We start from the raw sequence: 14389 nt of genomic DNA, 5'->3' as shown, positions 1-14389 counted from the left end.
TTTCATTTCCAGCAAATTTCTTAATGTATGTTCTAAATTGTAATAGAAAGAAGGTGAATACTTAAGTGGGCATGAGGTGTTCCTCAAGCGAGTTGCTTCAGCTTTCAACACTTTTGTGGAGTCCACAGAAAAATCGTGTCGTGACAAGTAAATCTATTTCCAACTCCTGCACTTACCTGTTTCCATTGCCTTCATCCTCTGTTCTAGTGAGCTTCAGTTAGTAATCTTTCCTTCGGTTTTAAATTGATTGCAGATGTATGGAGGACTTAGCAAGCACGACTCGCTATGTTACATGGTCTCTTCACAACAAGGTCACTGCTACAGCTTATAGCTCTGTTTCAATTAAACTGAAAATTATGTGCATATCAAATTAACAGTATAAGTAAAACTGTTCTCAATAGGGATGCATAAAAACTCGTTCGGATTTGGTGTCCGTTTCTAATTCAATATGTTTTCAATGTTATGTAGAACCGAGCTGGTCTACGTCAATTCTTGGACTCATTTGGTGGAACAGAGAAACTTCCTACATCAGGTAATCCCATAGGATTTAGTCTTCCCCAAGATGCACAAGGTGGCACAGCAGACACAAAGTCAAGATCAGATGTAAAGCTAAGCCATCTGGCCTCAAACATCGATTCAGGTTCCAGTATTCAGACGACAGAAATGCGGTTGGCTGATCTTCTAGATAGCACGCTTTGGAACCGCAAGCTTGCTCCTTCCTCTGAGAGAATTGTCTACGCATTGGTCCAACAAATATTCCAGGGCATACGAGAGTACTTTCTAGCCTCTGCTGAGTTAAAGGTTAAATTTGCTCCTTATTCAACTGTACACGGATTCTTGCTTCCAAAATGACTCATCTTTTAAAAGTTTTGTATTTGTGTCTTGTTATGTTCTGCAGTTCAACTGTTTTCTTCTAATGCCCATCGTTGATAAGTTACCTGCTCTTCTGCGGGAAGAGTTGGAAAACGCATTCGAAGACGACCTCGATAGTATTTTCGATATCACGAATCTCCGGCAATCACTTGATCAAAAGAAACGGAGCACGGAGATCGAGCTGAGAAGGGTAAACCAAACTTAAAACCCTTGACTTTTATGATCAATGTTTCTCTTCTATTTGCCATTGGAGCAACATGCAGTAGAACTGACTAGGTTACGTTTATATTGTTATCATCATGTATTGGTACAGATAAAGAGGATAAAAGAGAAATTCAGAGTGATGAATGAGAAGCTAAACTCTCACGAATTTGCTCAAAATCTAAAGGCGCCATCGTTGCAGCAGCAGCAGTGACTCAAAGTCATGGATCACTTGTATTTAAGTTTAGGTTAAGAAACAATCGAAGAGTGATGATATTCATGAGGGGAACTTGTGTTTCAACTTTGGATGTCCCAAAAATAAAAGTAAAGAACGTTGTTGTTTCAAGTGATATGCAAATTCAAGTGGTGTCTTAGCAATTATGAAGAAAACACCAATAAGTGTAAGTCGCATATATTAATCAAAGTTAGAATTCAACTGGGTTTTGACGTAATGAGGAAAGTACTTTGTCTTTTCGTTTTAAATTTTTTTTATCTATCAGTAGCTAATACACAGTTACACACACACACACGTTTGGATTTGACCTACCCTCCTTCCCATCACATTATCCTATCCACCTAACTAAGGAACACATTCGCATTTTATACACACACTCTATTTCAGCAATCCCATTTCCTCCAAAAAGATATTTAAAAGAAAGAAAAAAAAAAGTAAAGTAAGCGTGACACGTTTTCTCCACCTGACGATTATCTTGTGATCTAACTACAGTTCCGATTTATTATTTATAATAAACAGTGGACCAAAATAAACCTCCCGATTTTAATTTAGTCATGCAACATAAAAAAAAAAAAAAACAAGAATTGGGAAACTACAATGGTAATCTTGAATAAACGAATGAATTGAAAACATTTGACATATAGAAATTGCTCATTGAGTAAATTTTGATTAATTAATAAATATGCACAGTAACATATAAAATAGTAATATCAAACCTAATCTTTTGTTTTGGACCATCCGGTTCATCATGACTACACCTGCTTCGAAATAATACAAGTTAATTTCTTTTAAAAGAAATGGTTTAAAGAGATTATGTTTATATTCGTTTTTAGTTTATTATTATTATTATTATAAATGAGAAAAGGAAATTGTTGTAAACGTGTATATATATATATAAAGAAACGATATCTTTCATTTAAATAAATAAAACAAGATTTTTTTAAAAAGTGTAGATGTATAAAGAGAAGCAGTCCAAGGCTTTTATAGACAACTCAAGTTTCTTATACAACAAAGCAACTCGACTCAAACAGCATATCCATGGCTCCTTCTGCTCAACCAGCTCTTTTAACAAGGTAAAATCTTTATATATCATATCTAAGAAAAATACAGAAAAAAAACCATACTAAGAAAATGTTAAATATATCGCATTTATATTGTTTTAATCTGATTGTATGAACTATGATTGACGATGATTTTTTCGTTACTCTTTTTTTTTTTAATTTGGGTCAAACTTGACAGTGTTTCGTCGGATGAAAAATATGCGAATGTGAAGTGGGAAGAGTTGGCATTCGGGTTTGTTCGGACGGACAACATGTACGTTGCCAAGTGCAATCATGGAGAGGATTTCCAAGAGGGCAAGATTGTTCCTTTTGCTGATTTGCAACTCAACCCTTGCGCTGCCGTTCTTCAGTATGGCCAGGTTTGTTCTTATATTAATTAGCTAGAGATCCACACTAATTATTAATAAAAACATATAACCATTAATTATATATCTTCTTCGGTGGTTTTGGTATATGATTAGGGTTTATATGAAGGGCTGAAGGCTTACAGGACAGAAGATGGTCGGATTCTGCTATTCCGACCAGACCAAAACGGTCACCGCATCCAAGCCGGAGCCAAGAGACTCTATATGCCTTATCCTTCCGTCGATCAATTCGTTTCTGCGATGAAACAAGTTGCTCTTGCCAACAAGAAATGGGTATATTTTTTTATCAATCCTTTAAGCTAACAAACCTACTAACTAAAATGAAAGATGTAATGGGGGTTGCCATATATATATATATATATATGTGTGTGTGTGTGTAGATTCCTCCTCCAGGGAAAGGAACATTGTATATTAGGCCTATCTTGTTTGGGAGTGGTCCGATTCTTGGTTCATTTCCAGTTCCTGAGACCACCTTCTCCGCGTTTGCCTGTCCTGTTGGACGTTATCATAAGGTGCGTAAGTGTTCTTGTCGGTTTCAAAATTAAAAAATTGTTAGCATATATATGAAATATTGAAATTATAAGGAATGTAAAGTAATATACAAAAAATACATCAAACTTAAATTAAGGAAGACTATAAAAAAGCTAGCGAGAGTTATATGTTTGACTTTTTTTTTTTTTCTGGTTCTTTTTTTGGTATAGGATAACACTGGCTTGAATCTGAAAGTGGAAGATAAGTTTCGTCGAGCTTTTCTTAGTGGAACTGGTGGTGTGAAGAGCATCACAAACTATTGTCCTGTAAGTTAAAAAGTAAAAATATATCAAAATTTGTTTTAGATTTCTCAAAATGATTAATTATTATGGTAAATTTTCTTGTTATATATATAGGTTTGGATACCAATGGCAGAGGCCAGAAAACAAGGTTTCTCTGATTTATTGTTTATGGATGCTGCAACTGGTAAAAACGTGGAAGAACTTTTCGCAGCTAACGTTTTCATGCTCAAGGTAAAAACTTTAATTAATATATACATCTACATATTGAAATCTTTGTGATATTTAGAAGTGTGATAGAAATATTAAGATCGTTGTGATTATATTTTATATACAGGGAAATGTTGTATCGACTCCATCACTTACAGGAACTATTTTGCCCGGAGTCACACGAATCTGTGTAATGGAGTTATGTCGTGATTTCGGCTACCAGGTTGGACTACTTCAATATCATGATGATATACATATTTTGATTCAAGTTGACATCGCAATTTGCTAAAAAAAATATTCTTATTAATAATATATAACACTTACAGGTCGAAGAACGTGTAATTCCTCTAGAGGAGTTTCTTGAATCGGACGAAACTTTCTGTACCGGGACTGCTTCAATTGTGACTAGTATTGCGTCCGTAACCTTCAAAGACAAAAAGTAACATTTTCTTCCGTTTAATCCAATGTATATTATGATTCTTTTTACATAAGTTAGGTTGACTGGAATAATTGAGTGTATAAACAAACTCAATACAGGACCGGATTCAAAACAGGGGAAGATACATTGGCTGCGAAGCTATATGATACGTTAAGTGATATCCAAACGGGTCGGGTCGAGGATACGAAGGGATGGACTGTGGAGATTGACCGCCAGGGTTGAATGAAGTTGAAACTGTAACTTGATACCAAACATATATATATGCATAAAAGTTTATAAGAAACATCTGACGATGTCTCTAATCTTTGTGTAATTCTCATGTCATGTACTGTGTCTTGCAATGTATTTTCCAAATAACATATGGTTTGCTTCATCTTTTTTAACTATCAAAGATGCGTTTTGCTTTATCTAATTATATATTTGAAACAGAATAATTATCATCAATCATGAGTGTCTTTACAAAATATTATGATTAAAACTTTCACGACTTTTCCAGCTTTCACTAATTGGTGTATGTAGTTGAGTAGTTGTTATATATGTTTTGGCCTTGAGCTTGATAAATAACCAAGACTATAAGATGAGCTATACAACTTCAGTAATCTCATCGTTATTTGCTTCTCCATTGTTGTTGGAGGAAGACTCTATTTTCTCTAGCATACTAACCACTGATTTCATAAACGGTCTAGCCTGAGGAGACTTGTTCGTACATAACAAAGCAATGGTCAAAACTTTAAGAGCATCTTCCTTGTATTCAACTTCTATACTCGGATCGATTAATTCCGTCATCATTTCTCTGTTCATCTCCTTGCTCATTCTCCAAACCCACATGACGATGTCACTGTTCTCGCCGAACTCAATCTCCACGGGCTTCTTCCCGGTCACCAACTCCAGTAACACAACCCCGAAGCTGTACACGTCACTCTTCTCGCTCACGCTCCTAGTATATGCATATTCTGTGAACAAAATTGACAGGTTAGATAATTGTAGATTGAAATGCAAGGAATGTGAAGCTTGAGAAGCAAGAAACTTGAAGAAAGTTGCCCTAATGGTAGGAGAAATTTGGACAAGGTTGTAAAATCGGTTTCAACTCCCTCATATAGATATGCACAATCGTTTAAGGATATAAGATTATTTAAAACAAACAAATCTTGAAGAATTTACATACCAGGGGCAATGTAACCAAGAGTTCCTTTAACAAGAGGAGCTGAGAAATCTTGTTGAACTGAATCAGGTTGAATGATTTTAGCCAACCCAAAATCAGCAATCCTCGGTCTCCATTCCTCATCAAGCAATATATTGCTGGACTTCACATCTCGATGAATCACTGGCTGATCTAACCCATGGTGCAAATACTCCAGCCCTTTAGCAGCTCCTAAAGCCAACTCTTGTCTCACACGCCACCCAATCTCTTGCTCACCGCGATGCTCGTGCAGCTGCTCCCACAAGCTTCCATTAGGCATATACTCATATACAAGTAGCTTACTATCCTCACACGTTATGCTGCAGAACAACTTCACGACGTTTATATGTTTTATATTGCTTAGCAACACAACTTCTGCCTCGAACTCTCGGTTACTGTTTCTGTTGTTGTTGTTGCTATCACTTAACATTGCCGTTGAGCTTCTAAAGCTTTCGTGGGGACTCTCCTGTCTCCAGATATGTTTAACGGCTAGTGTTTCGCCGTTTGTTAGTGTTACTTTGTAAACACTCCCATGACCGCCTCTGCCTATGAGATTCTCTGACTTGATCCCATCAATTATTTCCATTTCGTTAAGGCTTAGTAACCGGAAAGAGCTCACTTGCCAGTTGTTTTTCTTCTGAGCCGTTTGATTCGACCTAACTCGTCTTATCTTGAAGATCACGCAACAGAATAAGAGAAACAAAGCAAGTACTGATACAACGATGAAACATATGTCGAATGTAGACAAATGTTTACTCTTCCCTTGGCCCTGAGGTTTTCCACGCGGACATGGATGAAGATATGCGATCTTTGAGCTGCATAACCCTGAATTCCCTTCAAAGCTTCCAATTTCGAGTGATTCATGAACAGTACCGGTCAATTGGTTGTTGGATAAGTCAAGTAAGCTTAGCTTCAGAGACGATAACCCAACAGGAATCATTCCTGATAGTTTGTTTCCTGACAGATTCAGAGAATTCAGTAACTGTAAGGATCCTAAACTTTCAGGTATCTCCTCAGAGATTGAGTTTCCAGCAAGGTTTAGATCAACCAAAGATGTGCACAAGGCTAATGACTCTGGTATAGCACTAGATAGATTATTCTGCTCAAGATGGAGGCTTGAAAGCTCCTTAAGCTTACCAACAGAGTCAGGGATCACCCCGGAGAACTTATTCATGCGAATATTAACCGACACTAACGAGTTAGCTCCTGAGATCTGAACCGGTAAAGAACCTGAAAACCGATTGTTGCTCAAATCTAAAGAGCCAAGAGACTTGGCATTACCGATATCATCAGTGAGGTTTCCTTCAAAACGGTTTGAAGCAAGGTCAAGAAACTGGAGATTAGGAAGACCCCAAATCCCTGAAGGAACCACACCAGAAAGAGAGTTGTTGCTTACACGAAGACGAATCAAAGTCTTACATTTAGCATAGCTCTCCGGAAATTTTCCTGTGAATCTGTTCTGCAGCATCAGAAGATGCGTCATTACCCCTTTCTTGCACATATAAGGAGGAATCTGACCTTCCAAGAAATTCTCAGACACGTCAATGTGTTTAAAACCGGTCCAAGATCCGAGCCTCTTCGGAAGCTTCCCTGTAAGTTGGTTCCTATAATGAGACAATGCAGCTAAACTCTTGAAATCTCCAAACTCTTTTGGAATCTCACCGGTTAATCGGTTTTCGAACAATCCAAGAGAAACAAGGTTCTTTAAGAACCTGAGCTCTGACAAATCACCTTCTAACTTGTTGTTAGAGGCGTCAAAATTCCTCAAACTCGTCAAATTCCGAAACCCTACTGGTAACTTACCAGTCAAGTAATTGTTGTAAATCTCAAGCTGCCTAAGATTTATCAACTGAACCATCCCCTTTGGTATTTTACCAGAGATTTCATTATCAGAGAGCTCCAAGTTTTGGAGACGAACAAGGTTCTTGATTCCCTCTGGAATCTTACCAGTGACACTGCTGTTACTCAGATAAACCCATCTCAAGGCGGTGAGATTAAAAATCTCTCTTGGAAATGGATAAGGATCGAAACGGTTATCTCCAACGCTTAAGAAACTCAAACTCTTGATGTGTTTTAGAGAACTCCATGGGAATTTTACAGAGATTCCAGAAGCGTTTAAACTCAAAAACTCCAGTAATCGTAACGAATCAATAGCGGGAAACTCACCGGAGAAATCGTTGACGCCGAGGTCTAAGTATCTCAGACGTTTACATTTCTTGAGATTCTTACTAATCCGGCCACGCAAAGAGTTGTTTCCTAGAACAAGCTTCTCTAGAAACTTCATACCACAGATTGAATCGAAAGGAAGATCGGTAATACAACCGTCTCCGCCGCGGCGGTTGGTCAAACTCCGACTCCCGAGGTTGATCTCGATGACGTTTCCGCCGGAATTACAGACGATTCCGGAGAATTCGCATGCTGAGTTGTTGTGCGTCCATGTGGCGAAGACGGGATCTGGTTCCCCGAAGACGGATTTTAATTTGAGAAGGTTCACGACTTCTTCTTGACTACGGTTGGATCTCGATGAAGCGAACGGAAGTAGAAAGAGAAGGCGAACTATAAACAATCGCCGGAACATTGGTCTCTTCTTCGCCGGAGGGATAAAACGTGGTGGTGAAGTGTTTCGTTGTTGTTACTGGACAGAACTGAAGAAAGAAACTGATCACTAGGCGCGGTTTGTGTTTTTCAAATTCATTTGAAAAATATTTATTTTATTTTACCGTTCATCTTTTTTACTCTTTAGTCCTTTTATTCATGTATTTTCTTACATTCATGCACCTCTTTCTTTTTTATATATTTTTCATGTTATATAATTCCTTATTTATGGATTTATTTCTTTCTAATTAATTTGTATTCACCTACCATCAATTCTTCTTTTTATTCTATTTTATCATTTTATTTCCAAAATATATACGTGGCTCTATCAAAAGTCAAAAGTGATGAATCATTTCCTTTCGTGACCTGAATGGGCTGAATCATATGCGTTGGATATAATATTACAAATAATTTTATTTCCTACGTACATTTCCATTTTAATAAAATTAATACTGGTTTTGTATCGGACGATTAGATTCTAGTCTTCTTTTCCCAAATTAAAGAAGATAGAAATGAAGACTTCAGATTTTAAATCGTTATCAATAAGAGACGTGTCAAATATATTCAAACCCCAAAAATAGCAAAATCCAATGTATACAAAGAATTAGAATATACTTTGACTAGTTTTGTCTTTTTAATATGGAGAGTACACTAACTACTAACTACATACAAAGATAAAAGGAAAAATATTTCAAAAATCAATAGAATATTCTCTATTTTCAGAGTATGTAAAATATGGTCCTCTTTCTAATTTTGGTGAACAGATAACAGAATTTGTTTTCAGTTACAATCCATAAGTTGTTTACTATTGAAAATATAAATATTCAAATTAACTCCTAAGCTTCATTTCATCAATACGTATACAAATGTCTCTACTCAAAACCAACATTTTGCTTTTATTTGCAATTTCTCTTCTCTATGGCTCTTTAGCCGAAGATTTGAAACAAGAATTCTTAGAGCCCCAAAACGAAGCCCGGAACGCAGTTGGGCTTGACCCATTGGTTTGGGACGATGAGGTCGCTGCTTACGCCGCCAGCTATGCAAACCAGAGGATCAGTGACTGTGCATTAGTCCATTCGAATGGACCATTTGGAGAGAACATAGCGATGAGTAGTGGAGAGATGTCGGCTGAGGATGCTGCGGGGATGTGGATCAACGAGAAACAGTACTACGACTACAGTAGCAACACGTGCAACGATCCATACGGTGGCACGTGCCTACATTACACACAAGTGGTCTGGAGAAACACTGTTCGATTGGGATGCGCTAAAGTTGTGTGTAACGGTGGTGGTACTTTTATTACATGTAACTATGATCCTCCCGGTAATTACAACGGAGAAACACCATACTAATTTTAAGAATTTATAATTTCGTGTGGCTTTGTTAATGATGCATAATAAAATGAGGTAATGAAGTTGTTACTGTCAATTCTTAGCTGTACAGAAGAAAGAAGATATAAACAATTTTTAATAATGATGACATCCACCTTCTCAAAAAAAATTGGCTGGCTAATTTTCCTAACGCTACCACCTTAAAGAAATAAAATGAAAATTCAAAAAAAAAAAAACATTTAAAATAAAGAAAAAAATTGTGAGTGGAGGACAACTCATGAATTGGTAAAAACGACAAAGCGAAACACGTCAAACGACACCAAGCTGGCTTTGCTGTCTCAGCTCTTTCCTTAGCTTGTGTGAGAAAAGCCTGCAAGCATCCAAACTCAGATCCACCGCCGCAGCTAACGCCACGTGCGCTGCTGCATCCTCCGTACATGTCACGTGCGTCACACCGACCTCTACCTCCGGTTTACTCCGTTTCCCTACTCCTTCCACCGTAGCCGACATCACAAACCCTCTGTTCTGCGCCGCCGCAGACGACGGGTGCTGCGGCAGTAGATACCCGAAATCCGACCCGGATCCTGACCCCGGTCTCGACGCGGGTCTCGAACCGGAACTCGAACCGGATCCGAGATCCCAGCTTCCTTGAGGACTCGTCGTCGGCGTAGACGCCGTAGTCGTGGTCCCGCCGGTGACATCTATAACAAAACTCCCGCCATTTTTCAAACTGATAGACGAAGATGCTGACACAGCGGTGGCGATACCATCTTGGAAAAGATCAAAACGGTAACCTAGTGTATCAGAGTAACCAGCTTCACGCCATGCCTCTAACCTTCCCCACGGCTTCCACGTGCAACCGTCTGGTCTAAGAATGAGCCAAGCTCCGGGACTCGATCGAGTCACACGATTCGAACCAGGAGATGGTACGAAAGGTGTGACCATTGAGGCCATAGCCACTGGTGAACCTGATAAATCATGAACCGTTACTGACCATCCTTTTCTCTCTTTCGACGGTTGCTCCTTTTCCGATTTCATCGACGATATAAGACTTCTCGTTGAGATTAACTCAGACATCATTGACGAACTGCAAAAATTAATAAAAAAAAGTTCAATATAGGATTCATATAACAAATCTCGAAAAGCTAATTAAGAATGAGATTATTATATTCTAAAGTTTGATTAACAAGTAAAGAATATATTTGATTAAGGCAATGTTCTAATTTTACTAATCATCAAACGAGTGAAGATGAAGATGTAACTGACCTGTGAAGAAGATTCCGATCACCGGAGTTTGAGTTTCTGGAGCCGAACTTGCAAGTGAACACAGCTTGTTTAGTGTTTCCTTGAACTTGGAACACCTGAGGGCTACACTCAGGCTCGCCGTCGAACTGGAAGACGAATCTCGGGTCAGGTTCGACCCGAACGGTAACATGGAGCTCCGGATCGGATCCGGTTTTACTTTTATTAGATTTACTTCCTCCTTTCTTAGAACCCAAAGGAACCCAACCGTTGTGAGCCAAACAAGTCTTCGTCTCGGCAGATTTCAAATCAAGCGAGACCTCGAACCTACCGAGCAACTTCTCCCCAGCAGTAGCGAGTCCACAAGACGCGCCGGTGGTAACACCGTCGTCGTGACCGTCGGTGTTTCCACGGGAAAAAGCCTCAACGGAGAGAACGCTCCACTTAGGTTTCTTCAAAGAAGCTTCGATCTGAGATTTGCTTAGACTGAAACAAGCGGCGACGGTTGAAGAAGAGGAGGAACGAGTCTCGGAATCAGAAGATTCAGTTCGGAACATAACCGGAGTAGAAACAATCTCCCGTGGGAAATTCTTGAATCTGATTTTGCAGTAACAGTTGGGAGACGTTGGATTGATTCCAGAAACAGACGGTCCTGAGGACGAAGACGATGATGAAGATGAGGGAAACCTAACGGCCAAGTTTCCGACTATGATCCGTACGAAAGAGCACGGATCCATTTTTTTTTTTTTTAAGATTTGGATGCTCAACTGGTTTAGTCTGGTTTGAAAGGTTTGAGAGATAGAGAGAGAGAGAGAGGTTGAGGAAGGAAGAGAGAGATATGTATGTAGTGAAGAGGAAAGGAGAAGAAGAAGAGAAAGAAGGTATAAAAATGGAAACAAATGAGAGAGGCAAAAAACACAGCCTGGAAAATAGCTGGGGAATGTGTTTTTATTATTTTAATTAATTAACTACTATCTTTACATTATTATAAATAGAGAAAGATATTTGGTTTTTTTTTTTTACATAAAGAAAAATAGAGATTCTGTGGGGTCAAGCGAAACAGTGAGCTTCTTATTAGTAGTAAGTAAACCTCCTCTCTCGCCTATCATATTCAAGATTTTTTTTTTTTTTTTTTTTTTTTGNACTTTTGTAACGTTTTAGAGATACTGTTACCTAATCTGAATATATTTTTGGATTTTCTCAAAACGTGAAATGGATTTTTTTTTGTTAATCGAGAAAAGTAAATACTAATACTCTCATTTACTTTTTTTTTTCTTTTTGTTATCTGATAATCAGTGCATTGAGGACTGATAGTGTATTTTGGTAAATTTTTTTATTTTCTTATAAGATTCTCTTTGCCTAGAATGAATTTATCTCAGCGTAACTGATCGACACATGAGAATTAGTACGTGTCTGCACATTATTGTTTCATTCACTTGTTTGATGGATTTGTCAGACTTAAATAAAAAAAAGAAAAGAATGCAAAGTAAATGAGAGAAATATAACGGTTTGCATTTATATAAACAAAAAAAGATGGTTTCGTAATTAAAACTGTTAAATGTAAGTAAAGAAATATAAAAATTTGCTGAAAAAAAAGAAAGAAGATATAAATCCAAAATCAACGAGAGAAAAAAATAAAATAAATGAAAAACTGAACCAGGACGTTTTCTTATTCATACAAATAATATGTAGTCGGTAGATTAGTTTTTTTTTTTCTATTTTTTGAGTCCGAAGTTTTGAAGTCGGTAGATATGGGACAAGGATAATAGATGATTCAGTTGATTTGATACTATATGACTTTGAAAGAGGGTATGGACAACTAAATAATTAATAATTAAATTAAAAATATTCGTTGTCGGTTGGATAGGGCTTTCGGTAATAAAAATTGGCATGAGTTATTTTTTGATACGGTTATTGAATATTTACCTATGATTGCCTCTGATCACAAGCCTATCGTGATTAATATATGGGCAAAAAGGCCGCGGGGGCAGCGATGCTTTATGTTTGACCGTCGGTGGGTTGGGAAGGAAGGTTTGATAGAGGCAATCTCGGCGGGCTGGGATGGGGGACACACTCAGAGTTCACCCACTTTTTTAGACAAAATTGTAAATTGTCGACGGGCTATTTCTCGGTGGCGTAAGACGCAAGTTCCTTTTGGTCGGGATACAATTGAGGCTTTAAAGAGCCAGCTGGCCAAGGCTCAGGCCGATGACGCGACTCCACTTTCGGTAATCTCCGATTTAAATGCCCGATTGCGGGAATCTTATAGGGATGAAGAGGTATATTGGTATTTGAAGAGCCATAATAGATGGATGAAGGTGGGGGATCAGAACTCTAAGTATTTTCATGCCCAGACAAAGCAGCGATGGGCCCGCAATAGGATTACAGGTCTTTTTAATACGAACGAGGTTTGGTCTACGAAGGATGTTGATATTTGCAATACTGCAGTGTCATACTTTGCAGATCTGTTTACAACGTTGCAACCGACAAATTTTGATGAGGTCTTATGTGAGGTACGCACAATCATTACAGATGAGGTCAATGCCTAGTTAACGGCCCCGGTTACAGAGGCAGAGGTTCGTGCGGCTTTATTTATGATGCATCCGGATAAGGCTCCTGACCCGGACGGGATGACTGCTTTGTTTTACCAAAAGGCGTGGCAGGTTGTTAAAGGGGACCTTGTCTCGCTGGTTAATGGTTTTTTCGAGGAGGGAGTGTTTGATAGAGGTTTAAATGCCACACACATTTGTCTCATTCCGAAGGTGGCAAAGCCAACCCGGATGACAGAGCTGCGCCCAATTAGTTTGTGTAATGTGGGGTATAAAATAATTTCAAAGATCATGTGTCAACGGCTTAAGACGATTTTACCAAGGCTTATTTCGGAAACTCAATCGGCTTTTGTTTCTGGCCGCCTAATTTCAAATAACATTCTGATTGCTCAGAAAATGTTTCACGGTTTACGGACTAATCCGTCATGTAAAGGAAAGTTTATGGCAATAAAAACAGATATGAGTAAGGCATATGACCGGGTGGAGTGGGGGTTTATTGAAAAGTAACTCCACAAAATGGGTTTTGATGAAAGATGGATTGGATGAATTATGTTTTGTGTTAGCTCGGTTGAGTATAAAGTTCTTCTGAATGGTCAACCTAATGGTTTGATTATTCCGGAAAGGGGTTTACGACAGGGGACCCTCTATCTTCTTATTTGTTTATCTTATGCACATAAGCTTTAATTGCCAATATTCGGAAAGCGGAGGAGAATAAATTAGTTACAGGGATTAAGGTGGCTAATCAATGCCCGCCAATCACACATCTATTATTTGTGGATGATAGTTTATTCTTTTGTAAGGTTGATAAAGTACAATGTGAGGTCATTTTGGGTATTTTACGGAAATATGAGACTGCCTCGGGTCAACAAATCAATTTTGTGAAATCTTCTATTCAGTTTGGTCATACTGTTGCTGAAGATACAAAAACGGAGATCTAGGGGATTCTTGGCATAACAAATCTGGGAGGCATGGGCTCGTACCTAGGGTTGCCGGAGAGTTTAGGTGGGTCTAAAACAAAGGTCTTTTCGTTTGTCCAGGAAAGAATGCAGGGACGTACGACTGGTTGGTCGGCGAAACTGCTTTCTAAAGGGGGAAAGGAGGTGATGATTAAGTCTATCACAACTGCGGTCCCGACGTTTGTGATGTCTTGCTTTCGGCTACCAAAAATAATTACATCCAAACTCACCAGTGCTGTGGTGAATTTTTGGTGGAGTACAGATGGTAGGACAGGTGGTATGCATTGGTTAGCTTGGGAGAAACTATGTTGTAGCAAACAACTGGGCGGCTTAGGTTTTCGGAATGTTGATGATTTTAATTCGGCTTTGTTGGCAAAACAAT

At 38.5% G+C, this 14389-nt stretch overlaps 4 protein-coding genes and 1 pseudogene across 4 annotated transcripts; 3 read left to right on the top strand and 2 right to left on the bottom strand.

Annotated features, from left to right (window-relative positions):
- Positions 1-1526, top strand: part of LOC104767654 — an 8325-nt pseudogene extending 6799 nt beyond the window's left edge.
- Positions 2276-4561, top strand: LOC104765840 (methionine aminotransferase BCAT4). The gene is made up of 9 exons (XM_010489612.1): positions 2276-2382; positions 2549-2729; positions 2832-3008; positions 3116-3247; positions 3437-3532; positions 3623-3739; positions 3843-3938; positions 4042-4154; positions 4253-4561. The coding sequence occupies exons 1-9, from the start codon at positions 2348-2350 to the stop codon at positions 4374-4376; spliced, it is 1071 nt and encodes a 356-aa protein (XP_010487914.1). The 5' UTR covers positions 2276-2347; the 3' UTR covers positions 4377-4561.
- On the bottom strand, positions 4737-7912 carry LOC104767653 (receptor-like protein kinase HAIKU2). Its single transcript, XM_010491648.1, has 2 exons — positions 5320-7912; positions 4737-5107 (listed from the first exon to the last, which is right to left on the bottom strand). Exons 1-2 carry the CDS (start codon positions 7910-7912, stop codon positions 4737-4739), a joined length of 2964 nt encoding a protein of 987 aa, XP_010489950.1.
- On the top strand, positions 8796-9281 carry LOC104767652 (pathogenesis-related protein 1A-like). Its single transcript, XM_010491647.1, has one exon. The coding sequence runs from the start codon at positions 8796-8798 to the stop codon at positions 9279-9281; it is 486 nt and encodes a 161-aa protein (XP_010489949.1).
- LOC104765839 lies at positions 9332-11397 on the bottom strand. The gene is made up of 2 exons (XM_010489611.2): positions 10527-11397; positions 9332-10347 (listed from the first exon to the last, which is right to left on the bottom strand). Exons 1-2 carry the CDS (start codon positions 11237-11239, stop codon positions 9570-9572), a joined length of 1491 nt encoding a protein of 496 aa, XP_010487913.1. The 5' UTR covers positions 11240-11397; the 3' UTR covers positions 9332-9569.

This window comes from Camelina sativa, chromosome 19, assembly GCF_000633955.1.
Source record: "Camelina sativa cultivar DH55 chromosome 19, Cs, whole genome shotgun sequence".
Lineage (NCBI taxonomy): Eukaryota > Viridiplantae > Streptophyta > Magnoliopsida > Brassicales > Brassicaceae > Camelina > Camelina sativa.
Note: the sequence above shows the minus strand (reverse complement) of the source record. Positions and strands in the feature narration are given on the sequence as shown.

Bases quoted from the DNA above. Each gene is read 5' to 3' on its own strand.
- LOC104765840 (XM_010489612.1), top strand. From the start codon at position 2,348: ATGGCTCCTTCTGCTCAACCAGCTCTTTTAACAAG. The intron at 2,383-2,548 runs GTAAAATCTTTA...CAAACTTGACAG, and splicing joins CAACCAGCTCTTTTAACAAG to TGTTTCGTCGGATGAAAAAT. The intron at 3,533-3,622 runs GTAAGTTAAAAA...TTATATATATAG, and splicing joins GCATCACAAACTATTGTCCT to GTTTGGATACCAATGGCAGA.
- LOC104767653 (XM_010491648.1), bottom strand. From the start codon at position 7,912: ATGTTCCGGCGATTGTTTATAGTTCGCCTTCTCTTTCTACTTCCGTTC. The intron at 5,108-5,319 runs GTATGTAAATTC...TTTTGTTCACAG, and splicing joins TCTTGGTTACATTGCCCCTG to AATATGCATATACTAGGAGC.
- LOC104767652 (XM_010491647.1), top strand. From the start codon at position 8,796: ATGTCTCTACTCAAAACCAACATTTTGCTTTTATTTGCAATTTCTCTT.
- LOC104765839 (XM_010489611.2), bottom strand. From the start codon at position 11,239: ATGGATCCGTGCTCTTTCGTACGGATCATAGTCGGAAACTTGGCCGTT. The intron at 10,348-10,526 runs GTCAGTTACATC...TAATTTTTGCAG, and splicing joins GATCGGAATCTTCTTCACAG to TTCGTCAATGATGTCTGAGT.